We start from the raw sequence: 20,315 nt of genomic DNA on the forward strand, positions 1-20,315 counted from the left end.
ATGCCTCAACGATGCAACAACACAGAATAATGGTTAGGGCAAGAGATTGCCTTGTTCATATAAAATCAGTAAGAGTTTTACCCTTGGTGCGAAATGAATACCAATCGGACTTCTAATGTCAACGTGGTGCTGGCAGCGCATGGGTTTCAAATGCAATGTGTCAATCTGCTTTTGGTCACGTTCGGTTTCTACAGTCCAACGGAAAACTTTGGATGCATAAAATGAACGGCGATTTGGCGAGACGACTGCTGGTTAGATAAGCTTATTGCTGTCAACTAAGCATTTTGCAAAATCTGAGCCTATCTATGGACTGGTTGCCTGGCTGGCGCAGACTAATGCTCTGAGTGTAGGCTATGTTGCGTCGCATTTAGAACAGGCAGTAGCCTACTGGCGCTTGACAGTAAAGTGAGCAAAGAAAGGAAAAGGGTACGAGTGGCTATCTGTGGTCTTTATCATGAAAATTTCATGAACATTTATATTGTGAAATTTGTTCTATGTTGTGCTGCAACTTTTTTTGATGTGGAAGGATTGAGGGGAATGTCGGTTGTTAACGTCTGTGTTAGGGCTGCTCTATTATGAGAAAAATCAATATCATGATTATTTCAGTCAATGTTGTTATCATGATTTTTTTAGACTAAGACAAATAATTGTGCTAAACTATTCACAATTTTCCCTCCCTTCAGCGGTGTGAGTGAAGGGCCATACTAAGAAACACACAGTGGTGTTCGGCATGAGTGTTGGGTAGCAAGTCTGCTCTGTGTTTGCAATGGCTCAAGTGGAGGGCTAGCGTACCTACCTTTTGGCGCTATACTGTAGACAAATGACAAAAATATTGTTTCAACTTGATATTATGAAATTGGATATGCTTGTTGTTTGCCAGCAATATTGATATCACAATATAAATTTGATTGCACAGCCCTAGTCTGTGTTATATTTGTCCAACGTATTGTGCAGAATAACGTGTTCAAATTTTCCTTACAAACTGAATGCTGTTAAAATGCTAATCCGCAATACAAAATGATGTCACCCACTTACAAACTCTACTGAGGCCAAGCTGACCACAGCAGTAAGGTAAGCGTACCCATTAAGCCCATGTACCCTTTAAGCCCACTTTCAACTTTGAGGTCAATTTAAAGAAAGGGAAAAGGTGAATTTTGTTGTTCATCACCCTATCCAATTAAAGGGTTTAGTAACTAGTAAGTTATTCCCGTCCAAGTGAATCCAGTCTCAGGACTACTGACAAGAAGTTGCCTCAAAACTTTGCTGTTTTGGGACATGTCAGAAATCATAGAATATCAGCTAGTTTAAGTCAAATGTTTTGAAAATACTTTCATATTTAGTGAACTAAGAGGTAAATGTAATGATTTTTATATATATACATGCAGTGTTTTACTAAATTATAGCATTTCCCTTCAAATGGAAAGATGTGTTTTATGAGCGAGCACACGCCGATATTTTCTTGATACAACCACACACCTTCTTTATCTTACTCTACACGTAAGACTTAAGGTGGTTAGGTATGAATTCTAAGCATATTCCAGTTTGTTTGGCATTGGTCTTTAAAGAAATGCATCATGAAATGTTTTGTGGAGTTGATTATTTCCATAAAATAGCTTTTTGTATAGGCGGGCTTAATGGGTACAAGATGGGCTTAAATGGTACACCCCATTGAAATGCATGCAAGTTTGCATGCATGCCTATGAAAAATGCCTTTGAGGGACATAAAAAGTGCTGTACAATCCCAAATTCTTGGTTTAAAAGGCGTAATGTAATGAACTAACAATAATCAATAAGATGGATGAAGAATTTTATGAAGTATATGAAGTAAAAGATGCCGTAATATTTAATTAGGTTTTATGCACTATTTTTTTGAGCAAATCTTACATTTTTGGTCTGAAACCATTTATGCCATGTAGGCTCCACTGTTTAAACTCAATTCACACACCTCACCAGGTATTTTGATAGAGAAATAACTATATGAGCTTATTTGGAACACAAGTGGGCTTAAATGGTACCAATGGTACCATTTAAGCCCACTTGTGTTCCAAATAAGCTCAATGGTACCATTTAAGCCCATTCAGACTTTTCACTTTTCTTGTAAAAAATCTTCATATTGTACTTTGAAATATCCATCAACTCAGTGACAAACATTGAGAAGAGAGGTAAATCTTACTATTTAACAAAATATTTCACAAAAAAATTATGTGAAGATGATTGAAAAATTAAGAAATTTAGATTTTGGTGGGCTTAATGGGTACGCTTACCTTATGATCTACTTGTATTGCATTAAGATGTCTACTTAGTCTTTTTCCTATTGACAACTTCCTGTGACCTTATATTAAGCAACGCAGCCTACGACTTGAGTCACACTGCTGTGCATTCACTCGGCACAAGTGTTTTACAAATGGTTGTTTCCTGTTATTTATTTATTTTTTTAAGATGGTGGCAGAGGCATGATTTAATTTTATTAGGCTAAGACTAGCCCCAAATCCTACTTCATAAGTTATCAGCCAACAATTAAAGTTGACTCTTGACCAGTGGGAAACCCTGAATAAAAAGGTCATTTAGTAAGCTTATAGTCTAGTTTGATAATCTTTTTTGTGCCCTCATATTTCGTTAATTCCAGTGCTATTTTGTCTCCAGAGGTTTGCAATAGGCTAACCCAGTGTTGCAGAACTGGACACAGCGGTGGATTATTATCCTGCTAAATATATGGCTACCTGCCAAAAATATGGTAGACCTCTTATAGCAATGCAACAGTTTAATTGCTTTTCTGCCATACCCCTTAATGGCCTCTGCAGCTAGACATAATCAACGAAGTAAGTAGGCTTAAAGTCTCCCAACTATTATGTTAAACAGCCTTTTTAAAAACAGACAATGAAATAAGCATAAAACTGAGTGTGATTTGATGGTGGTGATGGTGAATACCGTATTTTTCGGACTACAAGTCACACTTTTTTTCATGGTTTGGCTGGACATGCGACATATACTCTGGTGCGACATATATATGTTTTTTTTTCTCCACCGGAGAGCACTATGTGCCCAACTAGGCCTGTTGTGTTGCCTAATACCACTTATAGAATTTTTTTTACAACTTACCAGAACAAAAAATAGCATTTACAATGATGACTGAATAGAAATATACCACCCAAAAGAAGTTAACATAGCCTACTGCTGAGTTCAAGCTGAAAGTAATTAAATATGCAGCCTAAAATGGCAATAGGGCAGCTGAACGAAAGTTTGGATGCAATGGAAAACTGTTTGGGGACTGCAGAAAAGCGGAGGAAAATGTGCATGTTGTGAAAAAAAAGCTAGAAGATTAAAGGCCCACGTCTAGAAGAAGAGCTGAATACAGGACAAATGTGTTCTCGAACAACGCACGCGCTGCGAGTCAACGGTCTTGTTACGGGCTCCATGACATTGCCAAAGAAATGAATAGGACTTTTTGCGGAAGTCAGGGACCTCGTGGATTTATCGCGTTATGCAATGCCTCTCTATCCGAGAACGAGCGTCTGTGTTATTAAAGACAGTTAGCCGACTTCCAGGTGAAAATCGGTCATTTCCGCGAGTTTCTGACAAACGAGCACAACATGACACCACCATAGGCTACACAACATGGATGAAATCCCCCTCACCTTTAATACCGTCATGGGCTGAAGTCTCAGAAAAGGGGGTAAAGAAAGGCGTGCTCTGGAGACGGAACAAAGTTGCCTCGAACCCTCCCACGGTCCAAACGCAAAACAATGCCAAAAATTGAATGTTGTTCTGACTACAGGGCATGGCGCGTTATCACTGTTTCTTCTTCTTTTTCTTTTTGTGGTTTTATGGCGGTTGGCAAACCATCTTAGTTGGTGCATTACCACCAGGGCTCCGAACCGGTTCAAGGAACGAAAACGAAAACCGAAAACGAACGAAATTTTATGGAATTTTACAAGGAACGGAAACGGAAACGGAAACGAAAACGAAATGGTCTTCAAGTGTTCCGGAACAAAAACGTTATTCTGAAATCCACAAACCGGTTAATAACGGTTTTTTTTTCGTTCTCTATATTTCATACAAGTGCACGATTTTGTTTGAGGAGTAACCATGGCGACGAGCAGTCTTTTAGTTCGGCTACTGACGTGTATGCACACAGCAACAGCATTTTGCTTCACCTGAGCTCTTGCCGCCGATTGATAAAATATTGAGGAGCATTGGCCAATCAGAGTGCGACTGTGCATTGTATGGAGAAACTTCCTGGGTAAATTTTAGGATGTGCTTCTCCTCAGAGATTTTGATAGGAAACTAGAACTAAACTGTCTCTGTTCTCCTGGCTTTCTCGTAGTGATTGGAAGTTGGCTCTAATAAACCCGCCCTAAAGTTGTTGACCACCAATATCAAATAAGTTTTTGTAAGAGAAATGACACTTTACCCGCGCTGTTCTTCAGTCTCATTCACGGACAGTACGCCTACAGAGTTTTTGACACCATGGAGAGCAAAAGTGAACATGTCTTGAGATCGGCGTTGGGATTCCTACAGGGACAGAGTATTTGGACCATACAGTCTATGATTTGCAAAGGAATTGGATAGGCGATTTGATGAACCTAATTCGCAGAGTGCTCTCGAGAGGCAACTGGTGGGTAAGTCATGTTTAGCTTACTACTTGTAATGGCACCGCCGAGTGCCTCAATGTTCAATGCGGTTATGGCAAATTATGTTGTCGTAAGTTACTGAAGTGCTTTTGTTGTGCGCAGTGTATCCCACTCTTGGTTATAGAGAAGAGAGGTGAGAGCTGGTGTTTTATGTGCTGTAATCAAGGACGCCTTATTTATCTGTTGTTGTGGTCAATGCGGGATAAAGTCATTCGTGGCAGATGGACAGACGCTAGCTGACGTTAGCTGGCCCGCTCAATGTCATCACGAATAACAGTAGGTCGCGTGTGACAACAAGCAGGGATAGAGAAAGACAGCGCATTTGTTGTTTAAGTTATTATTCTCTTCTGTCGTGCAGAGGGCTTGGCTGATGGGATGGACTACGTGGAAACTCTTACTATTTTGTGACGCTTGTCTGTTAGGCTACAAAAGGTCTCCGGTTTGGTGGTGATGGACTTGTCTTGCACTGGAATGGTTGGTAGCCGATATCTGAGAGCATATCCGAGGTTTCAGACTATGCAACCCCTTCTCTAGAACTAGTGACCCCTTGCATCGTGCACATCTCAAAACAGTTTGGGATTTTTTGTGGAGAAAACTGTGTCCCTTTTACTTACACGTTTCACTTGCTGCAAACCTCATCAGAGCTAGGCAAGAACTGAAATCCATGCCTATCGACACCTCTTATGCTTCTGGCTATTTTTTAAAACTCTCTCTGGCTATTCTAATCAACATCCACCCACCGCTACTGGGCTGGCATAGGCTACTTTTGATAAGAATTATAGGCATCCGGTTAAATCTGCCAGGATGGATAGCCCATCTGAGTGTTTTTGGGTGTGTTATTATTTTTGAGAATAGCTGTGTAAATCAAGGGGAAATAATGAGTACGTCTATTCTAAGATAAAGCCCACGAAAATAGACTTAATATGGCCGTTAAACACTGCAGGAACGTTAAGAACGAACGTTATTTTTCGTTCCGAACCGGTTCAGGAACGATATTTTTGTGGGGGAACGATTGCAGGAACGAAAACGTTAAACTGAAACTTGCCTGAACCGTTCGGAACGGAACGTTTGAAAAATAATTTCGTTTTCAAGCCCTGATTACCACCACCTCTGAATGCGTTGTCACTGCTTCAGATGCTGGTTTATAAAACAATGCCGTCTTTGAGCAGCAGCTTACCATGCGCCAGCTATCACAACATAGATTCCATGGATAGAATAACCTTTCAAAAATGTGCGACGATTAGTCCGGTGCGACGTATATATGTTTTTTTCATCTTCAAAATGCATTTTTGGGCCGTTGCGACTTAAACTCCGGAGCGACATATAGTACAAAAAATACGGTGTATTCTTTGTCAGTGGCCACTGCATGCACATAGTTGACCTTTGAATATTGGCAAATTGAATATTGGCCCATTGAAGGTCAGTTGAGTGTTTGATAGCATACCTAGGAGCTATATTGTAACCTCCAACTACTTTGATGAGGCAATAAATGTATGTGGTTTTATTTTATTCCTTCAGGGTATGTTGTAAACGAAAAGAAAATAAAGCAACTACAAAGGCCCTTTTTCAGCTACCAGGAATAATAAAGCCATGCAATAAAAACCATTATCACCAGGTGAGCAGACAGAACGTCCTCTGATTGGCTGAGCAGATCCTTTATTCCCCAAGAGCAGGACACCTATGATGTCATGCGGGCATGCGGGCGTCTAAGTAGCTTCTTTTCTAACTTTCTGTCAAAGTGTCGTTACTAATTCTAAACTGCAGGTTGCTATGGCCAAGACCCCGTCGTTAATTCTATCGCATTTGGTTGTCAAGCCAAGACCCCGTCGTTAATTTTATCGCATCTGGTTGTCAAGTCGAAAACTAGGGATGCACCAGTATCGGTATGCCACCCGATAATGCTCATTATACTCGTACTCGTACTCGTCAAGCACTTGCCGATACCAGGAACGATACTGCCATTACACAAAACAATGCAAAATCTTGTCACGTTATGTGGACTTGAAAGCAGCATGGAAAGAAGTGCCACCTCATACATTTACTAACATTTAAATCTACATGGAAATGGACAATAAAAATATCACAGGTGGAAAAAAACAAGGCCATGCATTTATTTTCCTTGTATTTTGGTGGTAAAAGGTATCGGTACTCGGTATCGGCAAGTACACACATTAATGTACTCGTACTTGTATCGGTTTTCAAAAAAGTGGTATCGGTACATCCCTGTCAAAAACCCAGTCATTAGTTCTATCGCATTTGGTTGTCAAGTTGCCACGACGTTCTGCGCGCGTCCTTACATGCCTCCGATAGAGGTGCGTCTCACTAGATTAGGAAGTGATGCCCATAGCGACATACCAAGCGTAGTGGTTAGGCCTAATCTACTTTCTCACAAAGCCTTAGATCAACATATTAGTACATTAATACTTAAATGCTGGTAACTGGGTGATAAGTGGAATAGCAACCTTCTAGGTGTCCCGATATCAAGGGAAAATGGACTTGGCGAAGCTGCGCCGTCGGGCTGTTAGAACGCTCCGGCTTTTCCATTATTTCCCTTGATATCAGGACACCTCGTCGGCCGCTATTCCATACTTAGCTGACTGCATTGTGCCCTTCTTGAAGCAGGATGCCTGCAGTACGCCTGTGCCCCGTGTGATAAGCGTGCCATGTACTGTTGTGTCTGAAATGCTCACTCATAACATTGACTGACTATATTACATTACATTTTACTTAGCTGACGCTTTATAGTGAAGTTCTTTACATAAGGTGTGAGTTGCATTGTTTTGGCGTGTGTGCTAAAGAATTTCAATAGTAACCAACATAAAGCCTACTATACATCTCCAATGCAACAATGGGATCAAGTCCAATCTCCCAAATGGGTGTGACTTTCCCACTGAACTCCATTCATTCTGAACCTCCGCTATTCTCCTTAACTCCTTAGAACTTAATGTCGTACTGATTCTGATAAACGCCTTATGAACTGTCTTCTCCTCATAAATCGTCTGTTTTACTGTTTTCAGGCCGGCCAGAGCAGTGCTGGTGCCTATTCCCCCACCAGTTGCATTCGAAACCAATGTGCTTACCTGCGGACCATCTGCGTTTATACTGGGCTCTAGGACTGGACGATATGGGGGAAAAAAATATCTCGATATACTGTATTTGTTCCATATCTTGATTGATAGATAGAAACCAATGTGCTTACCTGCGGACCATCTGCGTTTATACTGGGCTCTAGGACTGGACGATATGGGGGAAAAAAATATCTCGATATACTGTATTTGTTCCATATCTTGATTGATAGATAGAAAACTGAAGTAATTATATTTGGGAAAAGAGAGGAGAGACAAAAGATTGCTACTATCCTTGAAACGAAGGGACTGAAACCAAGGGAAACAGTTAAAAATCTTGGGGTCCTCATTGACAGTGACCTAAATTTCAACAGTCACATGAAAGCTATTACAAAGTCTGCATTTTATCACATAAAAAACGTCTCTAAATTTAGGGGCCTGATGTCTAAACATGATCTGGAGAAGCTAATACATGCCTTCATTTCTAGTAAAGTCGATTACTGTAACAGTCTGTTTACTGGCCTCCCAAATAAGACCATTAAACAGCTTCAACTGGTACAAAATGCAGCTGCAAGGGTTCTTACAAAGACAAGGAAGTTTGACCACATTACTCCAATTTTAAGATCGCTGCATTGGCTCCCAGTAAGCTACAGAATTGATTTTAAGGCAATGCTACTTGTATTTAAATCATTAAATGGAATGGGACCCACATATCTACTGGATATGTTTCAGCTGTATGCACCGACCAGGTCACTAAGGTCAACGGAGAAGAATTTGCTGGTGATTCCAAAAGTCAAAACAAAGTGTGGAGAGGCAGCCTTTAGCTTCTATGCTTCAAAGCTTTGGAACCAGCTTCCAGATGACGTAAAAAATGCACCCACTATTGATAGTTTTAAATCTAGACTCAAGACAAAGCTGTTCTCAGATGCTTTCTTAAATTATTGAATGAAAAGACGGTAAAATAAGAGAAGACAAAACCCTGACAATTCTAGACCCTATCAGGTAAACGGAAAAAAGGAGGCCAGACTCCTCTGTCGTCGAACAGTTAAAATCTGAAGACTGCGTATGTTTTTCAAGGTTTTATGTTTTTTTATGTTTTATTTTATTATTATTTTTACCTTATGTTTTATCTTAATGTTTTAAATGTTTTTTTGACTCTAATTCATTTCCCTGTTTTCCTTTCATTTACATTTGTTAACTTTGTGAAGCACATTGAGTTGCACCTGTGTATAAAATGCGCTATATAAATAAACTTGCCTTGCTTTGCCTTGCCTTGCCTATAGATGATATGATATTTGAACATTTTCATTTCTCCATAAAAAAGGCAAAAATAAATCAAACTTTTTTTTAGGCCCAAAAGCTTTAATAGACTGGCCATCACTTAATAGTTTTTAATTAAATGGCCATCAAGCCATCAACTTGGTTTTCAAAGCCTCTGCCTGTGACTTGAATTTTTTCCCCCCTTCAGTCACTTCTGTCGGGCTCGTTTTCAGGACACCAGTCCACTGATGTGTACTATTCACAGGGTGTATGCAGGGTTTTAAAAAGTATTAAAAGGTGATAAATTAAAAAGTCAAAATTTAATGGCCTTAAAAGTAGTAAATTTGCTCAAAAAGTATTATTTTTTGAAAAACTGGGTATTATTTTTTTGAGTTGCACCATTTTGATAAAAAAAATCTTTCTTTATTCACTGTCTATCACAGTTTTTCCATACACCAGTGATTCGCCCAACAGTAGCTACATGACCTAGTTCATAGCAGAGTCGTGCCATAGAAAGCAGACATTTGAACAGCACTCTGGAATCGCACTGCTCCCCTTCGGACGTCTTTTTGCAAAACACAAAAGTGTAATGTAATGTTTACAAGGTAGAAATTACAAAAAATGTATTGTTAATACTGGAATTGGAATGTTGTGATGGTTGTAAAAAAAATCTAAAGGTAGTGAAAAAGGGTATTAAATGGTAGTAAATTTGACTTCAACATTGCTGTATATACCCTGATTCAGTATCCAGTGTCTGGTTGACTGACAGGCCGAACAGGTGTGTACAATCTATTGAGGATGGGGTCAGATCACTAATTCTTTGGGGCATCTGGTGATGAGGATGTTGGGTGAAAAAGAGAAATGCACTGTTGACACACAACTGCTCACACACAACTGCATGCAACATCCATATTACAATAAGAAATCCACTATGGGGGCTTAACAGAAAAGGGCATCGTAGGATTTTAGGGAAACGCTACACCTGCCCTTGTGTCACCTGCCCACACTTCCTCATACAGAGCAGATTTGACACCTGGCTTCCTTTTGTATGGTATCTTCGCACAAGGCAGAAAGTTGACACTATAAGTTATCAATGGATTTATCAGGGAAGCCGATAAACTCTCAACCGGCATAGATGGCAGGATCGCTCGCATCCACTGACCTCTATCTATCATCAGGTATCTCCATCTCCACTTCATCCTCATTGGCAATCAAATCTAAATCAATGCCCTTAATATCGCTACCGACCATCACTTATATCAGCCATGGTTGTTACCGTCGCTTTAAAACAAATTCTCAGATAACAACTGCGCTGTCAAAAAGGCTCGGATGGTTTTTCTTTAGGCTATGTATTTAAACCAACCAGGAAAGATTTTGTTAGTGACTTAAGGCTGTATTCTCCCACCCGCGTAAGTAAAAAAAAAAGCGTGCAACAGCACCTCCGCACTGACTCAAGTCAGTGATTAAGCGGGGCTTACGCGCGATATCACCAGTTGCGCACTTGGGGTGGGGCCAGGGCAAAATCAGGGTGTTTCTCATTTAAATCAATCCTAAGTGTATTCTCTCGTCCACTTACGCGATTTTCCCACGCACATTAAAGGGCTGTAGGAAGGTCAAGCGCCGCTATGAGGTAAAATGTAGTATTGCATTTGAGGATCGCTTGCCTCGCATTTTGAGCATGTTACACGGTAGGCCAATGCTTTGCTGATGTTCCTTACAGTCAGCGTGGGTCCAAATCGAAATTCATTCACTGTTCCACATATAAACTGTGACAAAATATGACCAGCTGCCCAGAGCATGTTCTCATATCGGTGAACTTACAACAAAATCAATTAATTAATTAATCAGTTTGAGGATCATCATGTTGTGCCCACGGACGGTAACCAAAACCAAAATCAGCTCGTTGCACCATGCGCAAATTGAAAAGGCACGTCAGATTAAAGACTGATGTTTCAGTCGTCCAAACAACCACCCAAAGTATGCCTATTCAAAAAGAACCTTCACCATTTTTTACTATGTTGTAGCCACGTTAAGTAAAGGGTTTTTATTGCAACTCCTCAACTTTTGCGATTTATTGGAACTTGTGCATAGCATGAAGTCTATTAAACTTTCTGAACTGATGCCCGACATAAAAAAACACGACCTACTGAGGTAGGCTACAAGTTGTCCTATCTGTTTTTGTAAGACACAAAATATTTCCTGAATCTCATTATAGCTAAACGTAAAAAGGTAAGCCTACATATCAGAGCATGTCTTTGGCATATGCTGACAGACAACTGAGATCCACATATTTCCAATGATAATTATGTCACGCTACTGTACAGAGAAGCGGAGAAGCGCTTTTAAAAGTCAGCAAATACAATGTGGCTGTTACTGTGGGAATTAAGTGGCAATGATCAGCCTTTTAAGTCAGTTTTTAATTTCTGGACTTGTCTAGGCAACACACCAAACTCCATTTTTAACAAAACGTTTCATCATGTTTATTATTGCAATCAACCTGTTGTGCACCAAAACGCTCAGCTGAGTTCCCGCTAAAGGTATACATTGCGTTTCCATCTCATTATCTCACCTCCACTACTCGCCTTGTGTTTGTGAAAATGAGCTGAGGTTAGATTTTGAGATGCTTTTGCACGAGGACTTTTGGCACATGGTTCTAAATTCAAAGTTCATGTTCAGTTTTGGATCTTTATGGACTGCCGAGGTTTTCACATGGTTGATCTGAAAATCCATGCTCCGATGAAGTCGGGGAAGACTCATCCCCCCATTTAGCATATATCAGGCCCATGTTGGGCTACGCTCTGTTTTTTGGAGTTAAGCGCGAGGGGTGTGGTAATATTTCAGAGGGGAGAATACACGCAGGATCATAGCGCGTAAAAGATGCGTGCGTAAAACCGACTTAAGTGTAGACGGGAGAATTCCGCCCATAATACACACACCCCTTTTTACCACCCCATTGTGTATTTCAGGCACTCAGACAATATAAAATTTGCCAAATCATTTTAAAATGCCAGCATTGTTGGAAACGCTTGAACTTCACTTCCGGCGTTAATGGTAAAAATGCACTAAATGCATTAGCTGGCGTAGTAAAATGACACTTGTGCATCTCCCAGTCAAAATGGGTTAAGGGGGCCGTGGCCTGGCGGTAGGGCACTGGGTTGCTGTGCCGGCGACCGGGGTTCTATTCTAGCTCGGGTCATTCGTAGATCCTTCCCCGTCTCTCTCCCACCACTCTTTCCCTGTCTCTGCTCCACTGTCCTGTCACAAGTGGGGGCAGAAATGCCCTAAAAAAAGGGTTAAGTGACCTGGACAAGGTGGTGACTGTAGGTTGTGAGGGGGTGGGGGAATCCTTTACGCTCATTCAATCATCCTGACTGGACGTACGCACTAAGTACTATACAGTGGCCAATAAAGCTTTTTGACTCATGTCCGGCTATTTTATTTGCATGTTAGGTTCTGGTAGAGGAAAAGTCTGTGTACTTGGAAATCCTTCATTAATCCATGTGACAGAATGATTGTGCCAAACGTGGGTGAATCTGAAGTGTCATGGATTAAATGAAATGATTGGATTTCAAGTACAGTGTTTCCTGCAGACGACATTAGTCAAGGTTGGTGGTGGTTAGCCACATCAGAGCCCTGTGACTACCATTATTGAAAGGGCTTTTTCGTACAGTTTCATATGAAATCCCAAGAAATCAAGGTTATTTGCTGTGAAACTGGCTGGCTTAACTAAATTTATGAATGATGAATGCCGACTTCTGTCTATTGGAACTCCAGTCGTTTGTCCTGTTCCTCGCCACAGAATGTAATTTTGTGTGCTTTAGTGTGTGATGGTTGTGAATTATATATTTCTTTACACCATCATTTTGACATTCAGTTTTTCATGTCATGAACAAAGTACAAAAGCATGGAGAAATGGGTCCCCAAGTGAAGCTAAATCAGCTTAAGCCAGGGCCCAAACGTGTGCTGGTGTCTTGGTGTTTTGTGGAGGCTGAACGCCTCAGAAGAGGTTCAGTTCCTGCAGATGATGATAATAAGATGTCTGGTCGCGTCATTCTGTGCCAGCCTAGTCTGCCTAACCGCTTGTATTTCATTTCAGGTAGCAGACGGTTTGACTCCATGATTTTCACAGATCGAATACTGTTTCGGTTAATCAGCAAACAAGAGTATTTATAAGTGATCAAGTTGATATCTGCTACATTTGCATTGGGGCGTAGGTAGGCAGGGTGATATTTGTGTAGAAGCAATCATTTTGCATTTTATTGAAGTCTACGTACACTACCATAGTTTTTCCCTGTGGAGTCTACACAAGTCCCTTTGTGTAGACTCCTTCATGTCTATGATTGACATGAAAAACATTTTTATTGAACATTTTTGTTTGCAGTTCAACGTTATGATGCCAGCTGATGCAGCTTGTACCAGCTTGGTAGATTTGACTATGTTTGAATATGAGACTAAAGTGTCAAGCTTTTTTTTTAGGATTAACGAAACTCAGATACACATTTCTACATAGCAGATCAGACTTCGGCATGTTGAACAGTGCAGCTTCAGGGCAAGCATTGTCATCTTCATCCTCGTCGAGATGTTCAACTCTATATTCTTAACATGCTCATCATCTTAATATTCATCGTCATTATTTATTCAGGGGACCTTTAATGAGTTTCAAGGTCTTTTTCCATCAATGTATTCATCATAAGAATCATTAATATAATCAAAGTAACGATAAGCACAAAGAAACTTGCAACAGCTCACAAAAATAAACAAAGAATTGAAAAGTCAAAGACTTACTTTCTTTGTTGTTGACACTGTAAAACAAAAAAAAGGGTGAAACAGTTCTGAGTGGGAGCTTTTATGTGCTGTGAGCCATTGTTGTCCCGGAACAAGTCTGAGCTCTAGTGACATCGGTGGCCCTATAATCCGGGCTAATCCTCCATCTGAATCCAGAGCCCTTGTGAGTGAGCACAGTTTGCAGGCACAGGTTAGCTGACCTACATGTCACAGCGGGGGGGATTGAAAATGCTCTTGGGCCACAGATATATCCACCCCTTGTCATTGACATCCATAAGTCAGATTTACCCCGGCTTGGCTATTGTAATGGATGCCATCATCAAATGGGTTCCATTATTACTCTGATCGACATGCATCTGGAATGGGACCAGCTGGAAGGGGGTGGAAATGAGATGGGCGGGAAAAAAAGAGAAAAAGGAAACAGTTTTATTTCTTCTGGTAGACTGTGAAGACCTTGAATGCTTTACTGAATCTGTGGCATTTTCTGGGATGTGCAAGAAGCAGAGAGAGGTATGAGTGCAGAGCAGACATTGAAATATGAAGCGAGAGCATAACTGAGTGGTGCAACCACAGACTCAGGGGGCCATCTGTTTCGCTGATGCGGTCTTAACCTTTTTCCCTCTGGTGCCCATGTCTCCCGTACAGGTTAACATGTGCAGTTCAGAGATGCCAAGGTGGAGGAACATGTGAAGATGTACCAAAAGGTGGCGAAAAGTAAGTCTGCATTAAACAGGACACACACACACACACACACACACACCCTTGCACGCGCGCACACACACACACACACACACACACACACACACACACACAGCCTTACACACACACACACACACACACACACATGCACAGATGCAAGTTTCTTTACAATTGTGTCTGTCGGTTGTGTTGCGTGTTGTGTCCCTGTGTCTGTCGGTTATTCCTCTGACTGTAACAGTTTAAAGCCCTATGAAATTTGCGCTAGCTAGTTTCTTGGTAAGCTGCCCTGGTAACTGCAGTTTATCTTGCATTTATGCTCAATTTCAAATTCTTATTTAGTGGACGGCCTCTTGAGATGTGTATCTCGTTTTGGACAGGGTCCTCAAAGTACAGACATAACACATACAGTACATACTGTATATGCACACACATTGAAGCTCTTCCTCACTTCGCACTTCCTTCCTCAATTCTTTGTTTTGCTCGTCTCTCCTCCTACTCCTTTATGTTTAGCTCAAGTGGAGGTCCTTCCCGTGGGTCAAGTCTCAGCTCAACGTGAGGCTACTTTATTTTGCTGTCTGCTCAGTTGTACACAAACTGGTCAACTTCAGTCTGAGCCCAGATGCTTTTCATCAGTCTGCACTTTTTTTAATAGTAGTGAGTCTTAATGGAAGTACTTTGAAGCATTACAAAACTGATCTTAAAATTGGCATGGTAACCTCGCTTCAGGAACATTAAACTTGAACTTGAACTTGAACTTGACCGGCAGCCCCCACAGTCGATTTTATTAACCTGAGTTTCCCACCTTGGACATAAAGTTGGGAAGTTAAAAAGTACAAAAAGTGAGGTACAGGTCACAATCAATAGAACTGGCCAGGGCTGCGTTTCCCAAAAACTCTTAAGTAGTACTTAAGCCTAAGTAGTACTTAAGTATGAGGGGCCACCTAGGCAATATATCACATCACAAAACTTTTATGCATACAATAATTTAATAGGCGTACATGCAATATTTTCCCTTGTACACGCAATTAAAATGCTTGTGCTAAGTACATGTGTGAGGTAAAATAGAGTATGTATAAACTTTTTGTGATGATACGAGACCTATTTCTGATGTATTGCCTAGGTGGCCCCTCATACTTAAGTACTACTTAAGAGTTTTTGGGAAACACAGCCCAGGTTGTTAAGAAGTTTGTATGCAGTGTCTGTTGCTGAATAAGGTTTTGTAATCAAAAAGGGTTTTATTATTTTTTTTAACATTAGGAAATGATATAGATGTACAGTATCCCACCAAGTCCCTTCATTAAAACTTGAATTTGGTAAATGCTTTGTGTTTTTTTTCTCCCCATTATAATAGAGATATAGCCTTTTTTAGATAAGCTTGACGTCTGTAAGCAGTGCGTACAGTACAGCAGCATTTTTTTCTGGGAACTGGGAACCACTTCTGGGGAACCACTTTGTCAGGGATGGACAGATGTGTGGTTGGGTTTGTGTTTCTGTGGGCTGGCTAATTCAGAGGTTTCCCCAAGGGGACTCGGTGAGGAGGAGGAGGAGGAAGAGGAGGCTGTTGGATATTTCAGAGTCTGCCAGATAGCATTGTGCAGCAGAGATGGTGAACAGGTGGTATGAAGATGATGATTTGGTTTGCATTAGGCCTACTATTCAGTGTGACTTGAAAAGTGAGCTTTGTTACAGGTAGATAACCTTTATTTTTGAAGGGGATTCCCCCTGCACTTTACGGTAAGGCAATCACCTTGACAACAAACACCTACCACCTTGACCTGGTCTCCTGTAAAGATAAAGATTTTGTATTGTAATATCTTCAGTTGCTTTTCATAATTGTACCGGGTTTTTCCCCATTTCATATCTCACACAAAGCTGTGTAACAGAGCCATTTAAATCATGATAACCAGTAATAGAGACATGTAAGCATAATAACTAACACCAACAGCTACTGTGCATCATATTGATATGACTGTTTAACTGTTCCAATCCTAATGTTCATACCGTTCAACGTTCTCAGCATTTTTGGGGGGTATGCTGTACTTTATTACAAAGGAAAGAGGTGATTTTGAGAACCTATTTGAGGTCCTTTATTATTTTGAATTTTAGTTTCAGGAGTGTCTGAAACTGAACTGAAATTCTAAATATAAATGACCTCAACCAGGTGCTGAAAGTCACATTTTCCCTATGTCCTTTTATGGGCAATGGATAAGAGAATTCTACATTTTGAAAGCTGTTTTGTCAAATGTGGGTAAATGTTTTCGTTGCAAGTGGAAATTCAGGTTACTGTACAGTTTTTGGACCAGGGTGCAGTCCCACTCAACTTAGAATGTGTGGTGTAGCTCTATAAAATCATACTGCTGGGTATGAATATTTTTCATAATCATATTCACAGATTCTACACCAGATTACGCTATACACTTACAAAACAAACAAAAAGCAAGTTCTTACCCTAAGCCCAACAACAGCTAATGAATGCTAAACTGTGCCCAAACCAAAACAATATCTAACCTTAACCTGTCAGTGAGGAAATGTTTTTGCACTTTTGCTTTTACCAGTAACAACAAAACTACCCCAGAAAAAGGGGTCAAAACACGTTTGGTCCAGGATTTGGGCCCCTCATGGAGCGACACGCCCCACCTTGTTGGTGTGCTCCAATAGCAGTCGCCTCACGAAGGTAGATTGGTGCATTACGTGCGCATGTGTATTTGTGTTGTTGAGTTCAAATATGTGTTTATCTGTGTGTTTTTTGCCTTTGACCTTTGTGTGGTCAATAAACAGGGTGACAGTGTGTATTCACCTATACGCATTATGTACATACAGCACATGTGCGGAGAAAAGTGTGAAGTGCTGTTCGTCCCAAGCCACGAGCGTCAGGGTCTGTTAATGGGGACTCCAGAAAGAAGTATCGACAGCACAGGCACTGTTTAGCTTGGCTTCAGCTGCCCGACTTCACGGTATGCTGGGAAACCAGCATGGGAGAAAATGTACAGCATGCCTGCGCTCGAGCCATACTTTCTTCTGTTCTGTACTGTACAACCCAACCCAACTTCTCTCCCCCGTTATTATTCTTATCTTTTGTTTTTTAATGGAAAAGCTTGGTGCTTTTGTCTTTTTTTTTTTTTTTGAGCAGCACAATGGTCTTCGATAGGAAAAAATATTGTGACGATAGCTTGTCGCTTCCTGTTAGTAATGGCTTGTCATCTGAGAATTCGGAAAATGTCCCGCAGCTCCTAACTTGAAATAACTGATGTCCTCCTGAAAGGAAAGGAAAGGAAATCACCTTGTGCTGCTTCGCTTTGCTCTGCTCTGCTGACAGTCTGAGCAGGACTCTTGTGTATGTAAATCACTTTTCCATACGTCATGCTAAACAACAGCAAACGCTGAGTTGAACATACGGGCACTCTGCAGCAGCAGTGGCAGCCACAGCAGGATATCTTATCAGAGAGGAAATAACTGCAGGCCACAGGACTTTAAGTGAAAGTCCCACCCTTCCTATTGTGACACAGCACTCAACATCACACAGTGTACACCATAGATGTGTATAGAAGACTTATATGGTGTACACACAGTGATGTTGCCTTCGGACAGGGCATAGGGCCAGCCCAACAGGTGCCCCAAGGCAGCTGTGTTTAGAATGCTCTGGGTACTGCACAGTGATGGGGCAGCGCACTGGTTTGGCTTGGCCTTCAGAAATCTTATAATGGTGCTGGGCCACACTGATATTGGAAGTAAGAAAAGTACTTGCCAGTAGGGCTGCACAATATCAGAATAACAGCATGCAATACCTCGATAACGATATTTAGAAATATAGCCGAGTGTTTTTCTTCTCACTAATTTGTCGGTCTGTGTGTGGGGCATGTCTTTGGTCATGGCGGACTTCTTGCGCATTTGTTGACATTCAGCTAGAGATTGGACTGCAAAGTAATGTATTACTTGTTAGTGTTAATTAAGTCATTTTCGCGATACGCATATCGCCACTCTTGATATCGCGATTTTGATACATTTTCAATATTTTGTGCAGCCCTACTTGCCAGGAAAAAAACCCCAAGTAATTTTACATTGTCCAAGCCATAACAATAGGCTTTTTAAAGCAGCACTGCAATGTGTTTATTTGTCGGTGACTCGTCTTTGCTCTTAGTTTTGGTAGATGATTTGATGACTCAATGTCATCCAAAGAACAACAAACGGTGTCTTCACTCGAAGTCTGTCTGTCTTTCTCTTTGTGTCTGTTTATTGTAAGAATAGAGGAGGTTATAATTCCATTCTGGATCCTCCCAGCTCATGTGATGGCCAGTCCATGATGCCTCAGGAGGGTCTTGTGATGTTGAATGAATGGCTCATGGTTAGGCGTAAAAAAAAAAAAAACCAACAACCTCTTACATCTCTCACACATCACACAATGGCCACGCTGTAGTCAGATGTCTTTGAGGCTACCAGGCTTATCAGAAGGTCACATGCATGCACAAGACACAAGATACTAATTTTGACAATGTCATGACCCCCACCCCCACCCATGTGCTTGCTTTGGGCCAGCCTTGACCTAATGGTAAGGGTTAGGGTCTTGAAATCGGGAGGTTACAGCTTCTAACCTCATGCCATCCCATGGCCAAAATAGTAATTCACCATTCCACATAACCCCATATTGCTCCAGGGACTATAGCCAATACCCTGTACCTAAATTCAGTCTAAGAAAGAATAAAGCCCACCTGTGAAACTTCAATTGTTATTGTGACACAGCACTCCACAGCACACAGTGCTCACTGTGCACAACAAAATTGCATTTATGCCTCACCCGTACAATGGGGCATCCCCCAATGGCACTCCAAGGGTGCAATGCGGCGGAACGCTATCATGCTCAGGGCACCTCAGTCATTGAGGGGGATGGGGAAGAGCACTGGGGAGTACTCGGGAGTCGAACCGGCAACCTTTGGGATACAAGTCTGACGCCCTAACCACTTACCTACGACCACCCTGAAAGTGACTTTGAACAAAAGTGTCGGCTAAGTCTAATGTAATAATGCTATGCTTTGTGCTTGTTGTTTCCAGCATGGTGCATTCGACTGGTCCCACTCGTGTTGCTACTCGTCTCCTACTACTGTTTCACCTTCTACATCCAGAGGTGAGTCTCTGTTGCCAGGCCCAGTTTGTGGCACTGGTGATTTGATTCATTTGCAAAATGCTCAATAATGTTCAAAAAAAAAAAAAGGTATTGAGATGTCTATAAGATGCTGATCTTGGCCCCTTTTCTTGAAAGCGTTGTTGCTAATCCTTAAGAAGCTTAGTACCGGTAGGTTGTCAATGGGAAATTACTCTACAAACAAGTTAAGATAAGACAAGATAAACTTTATTGTCTGTTGGCACAGAAATTTGTCTTGCATGACACTTCTCCACAATCCACATGTAAACGCACATTAAAGACGCATAAAACACAATATGGCCTATAGAGTCTGGTCATCTAGGTCCATTTGCTGTTCGGGCAGCACAGTCCAATAAATTAAGTTAGTTGCTTACTTTAACAACGACAGACATTGTCAAGAAACACACTCTAGAACTCATCTGGTCTTGGTTGTGGGATTTGTAGTTGCACTCCAACAATTGTACCATAATGCGTTTTTGTTGTTGTCATTTTTTGTTTGTGTTTTTATTTTGGTTTTGGCAGCAATGGAGGAGCCATGAAACCTCCAGTTCCCACCAAGTCCTTATGTGAGGAGTGGATGGTGCAGGCGAAGAGATGGGATGACTTAAACTTCACGTGAGTCAGAAAGAGAGAGAGAGAGAGAGAGATTGTGCATGCTCTTGTTTTTTTTTTTTTTGGAAAGGGGAGGGGTGGGTGAGATCTGCATTTTTCTTTTGTGCATACGTTGATAAGTTTGTC

The 20,315-nt window shown here is 41.1% G+C and overlaps 1 protein-coding gene across 2 annotated transcripts in view; it reads left to right on the forward strand.

The window, feature by feature from the left end:
• The window catches only part of st3gal4 (ST3 beta-galactoside alpha-2,3-sialyltransferase 4), a 47,403-nt gene that overhangs the window by 8,498 nt on the left and 18,590 nt on the right, over positions 1–20,315 (forward strand). For both annotated transcript variants that reach the window (XM_063205507.1, XM_063205508.1), the window contains exons 2-4: positions 14,387–14,455; positions 19,487–19,559; positions 20,100–20,192. In XM_063205507.1, coding sequence (XP_063061577.1) covers positions 14,434–14,455; positions 19,487–19,559; positions 20,100–20,192 — 188 coding nt within the window. In that variant the 5' untranslated portion in view covers positions 14,387–14,433. The remainder of the gene's footprint in view (positions 1–14,386; positions 14,456–19,486; positions 19,560–20,099; positions 20,193–20,315) is intronic.

Source organism: Engraulis encrasicolus, chromosome 8, assembly GCF_034702125.1.
Source record: "Engraulis encrasicolus isolate BLACKSEA-1 chromosome 8, IST_EnEncr_1.0, whole genome shotgun sequence".
Lineage (NCBI taxonomy): Eukaryota > Metazoa > Chordata > Actinopteri > Clupeiformes > Engraulidae > Engraulis > Engraulis encrasicolus.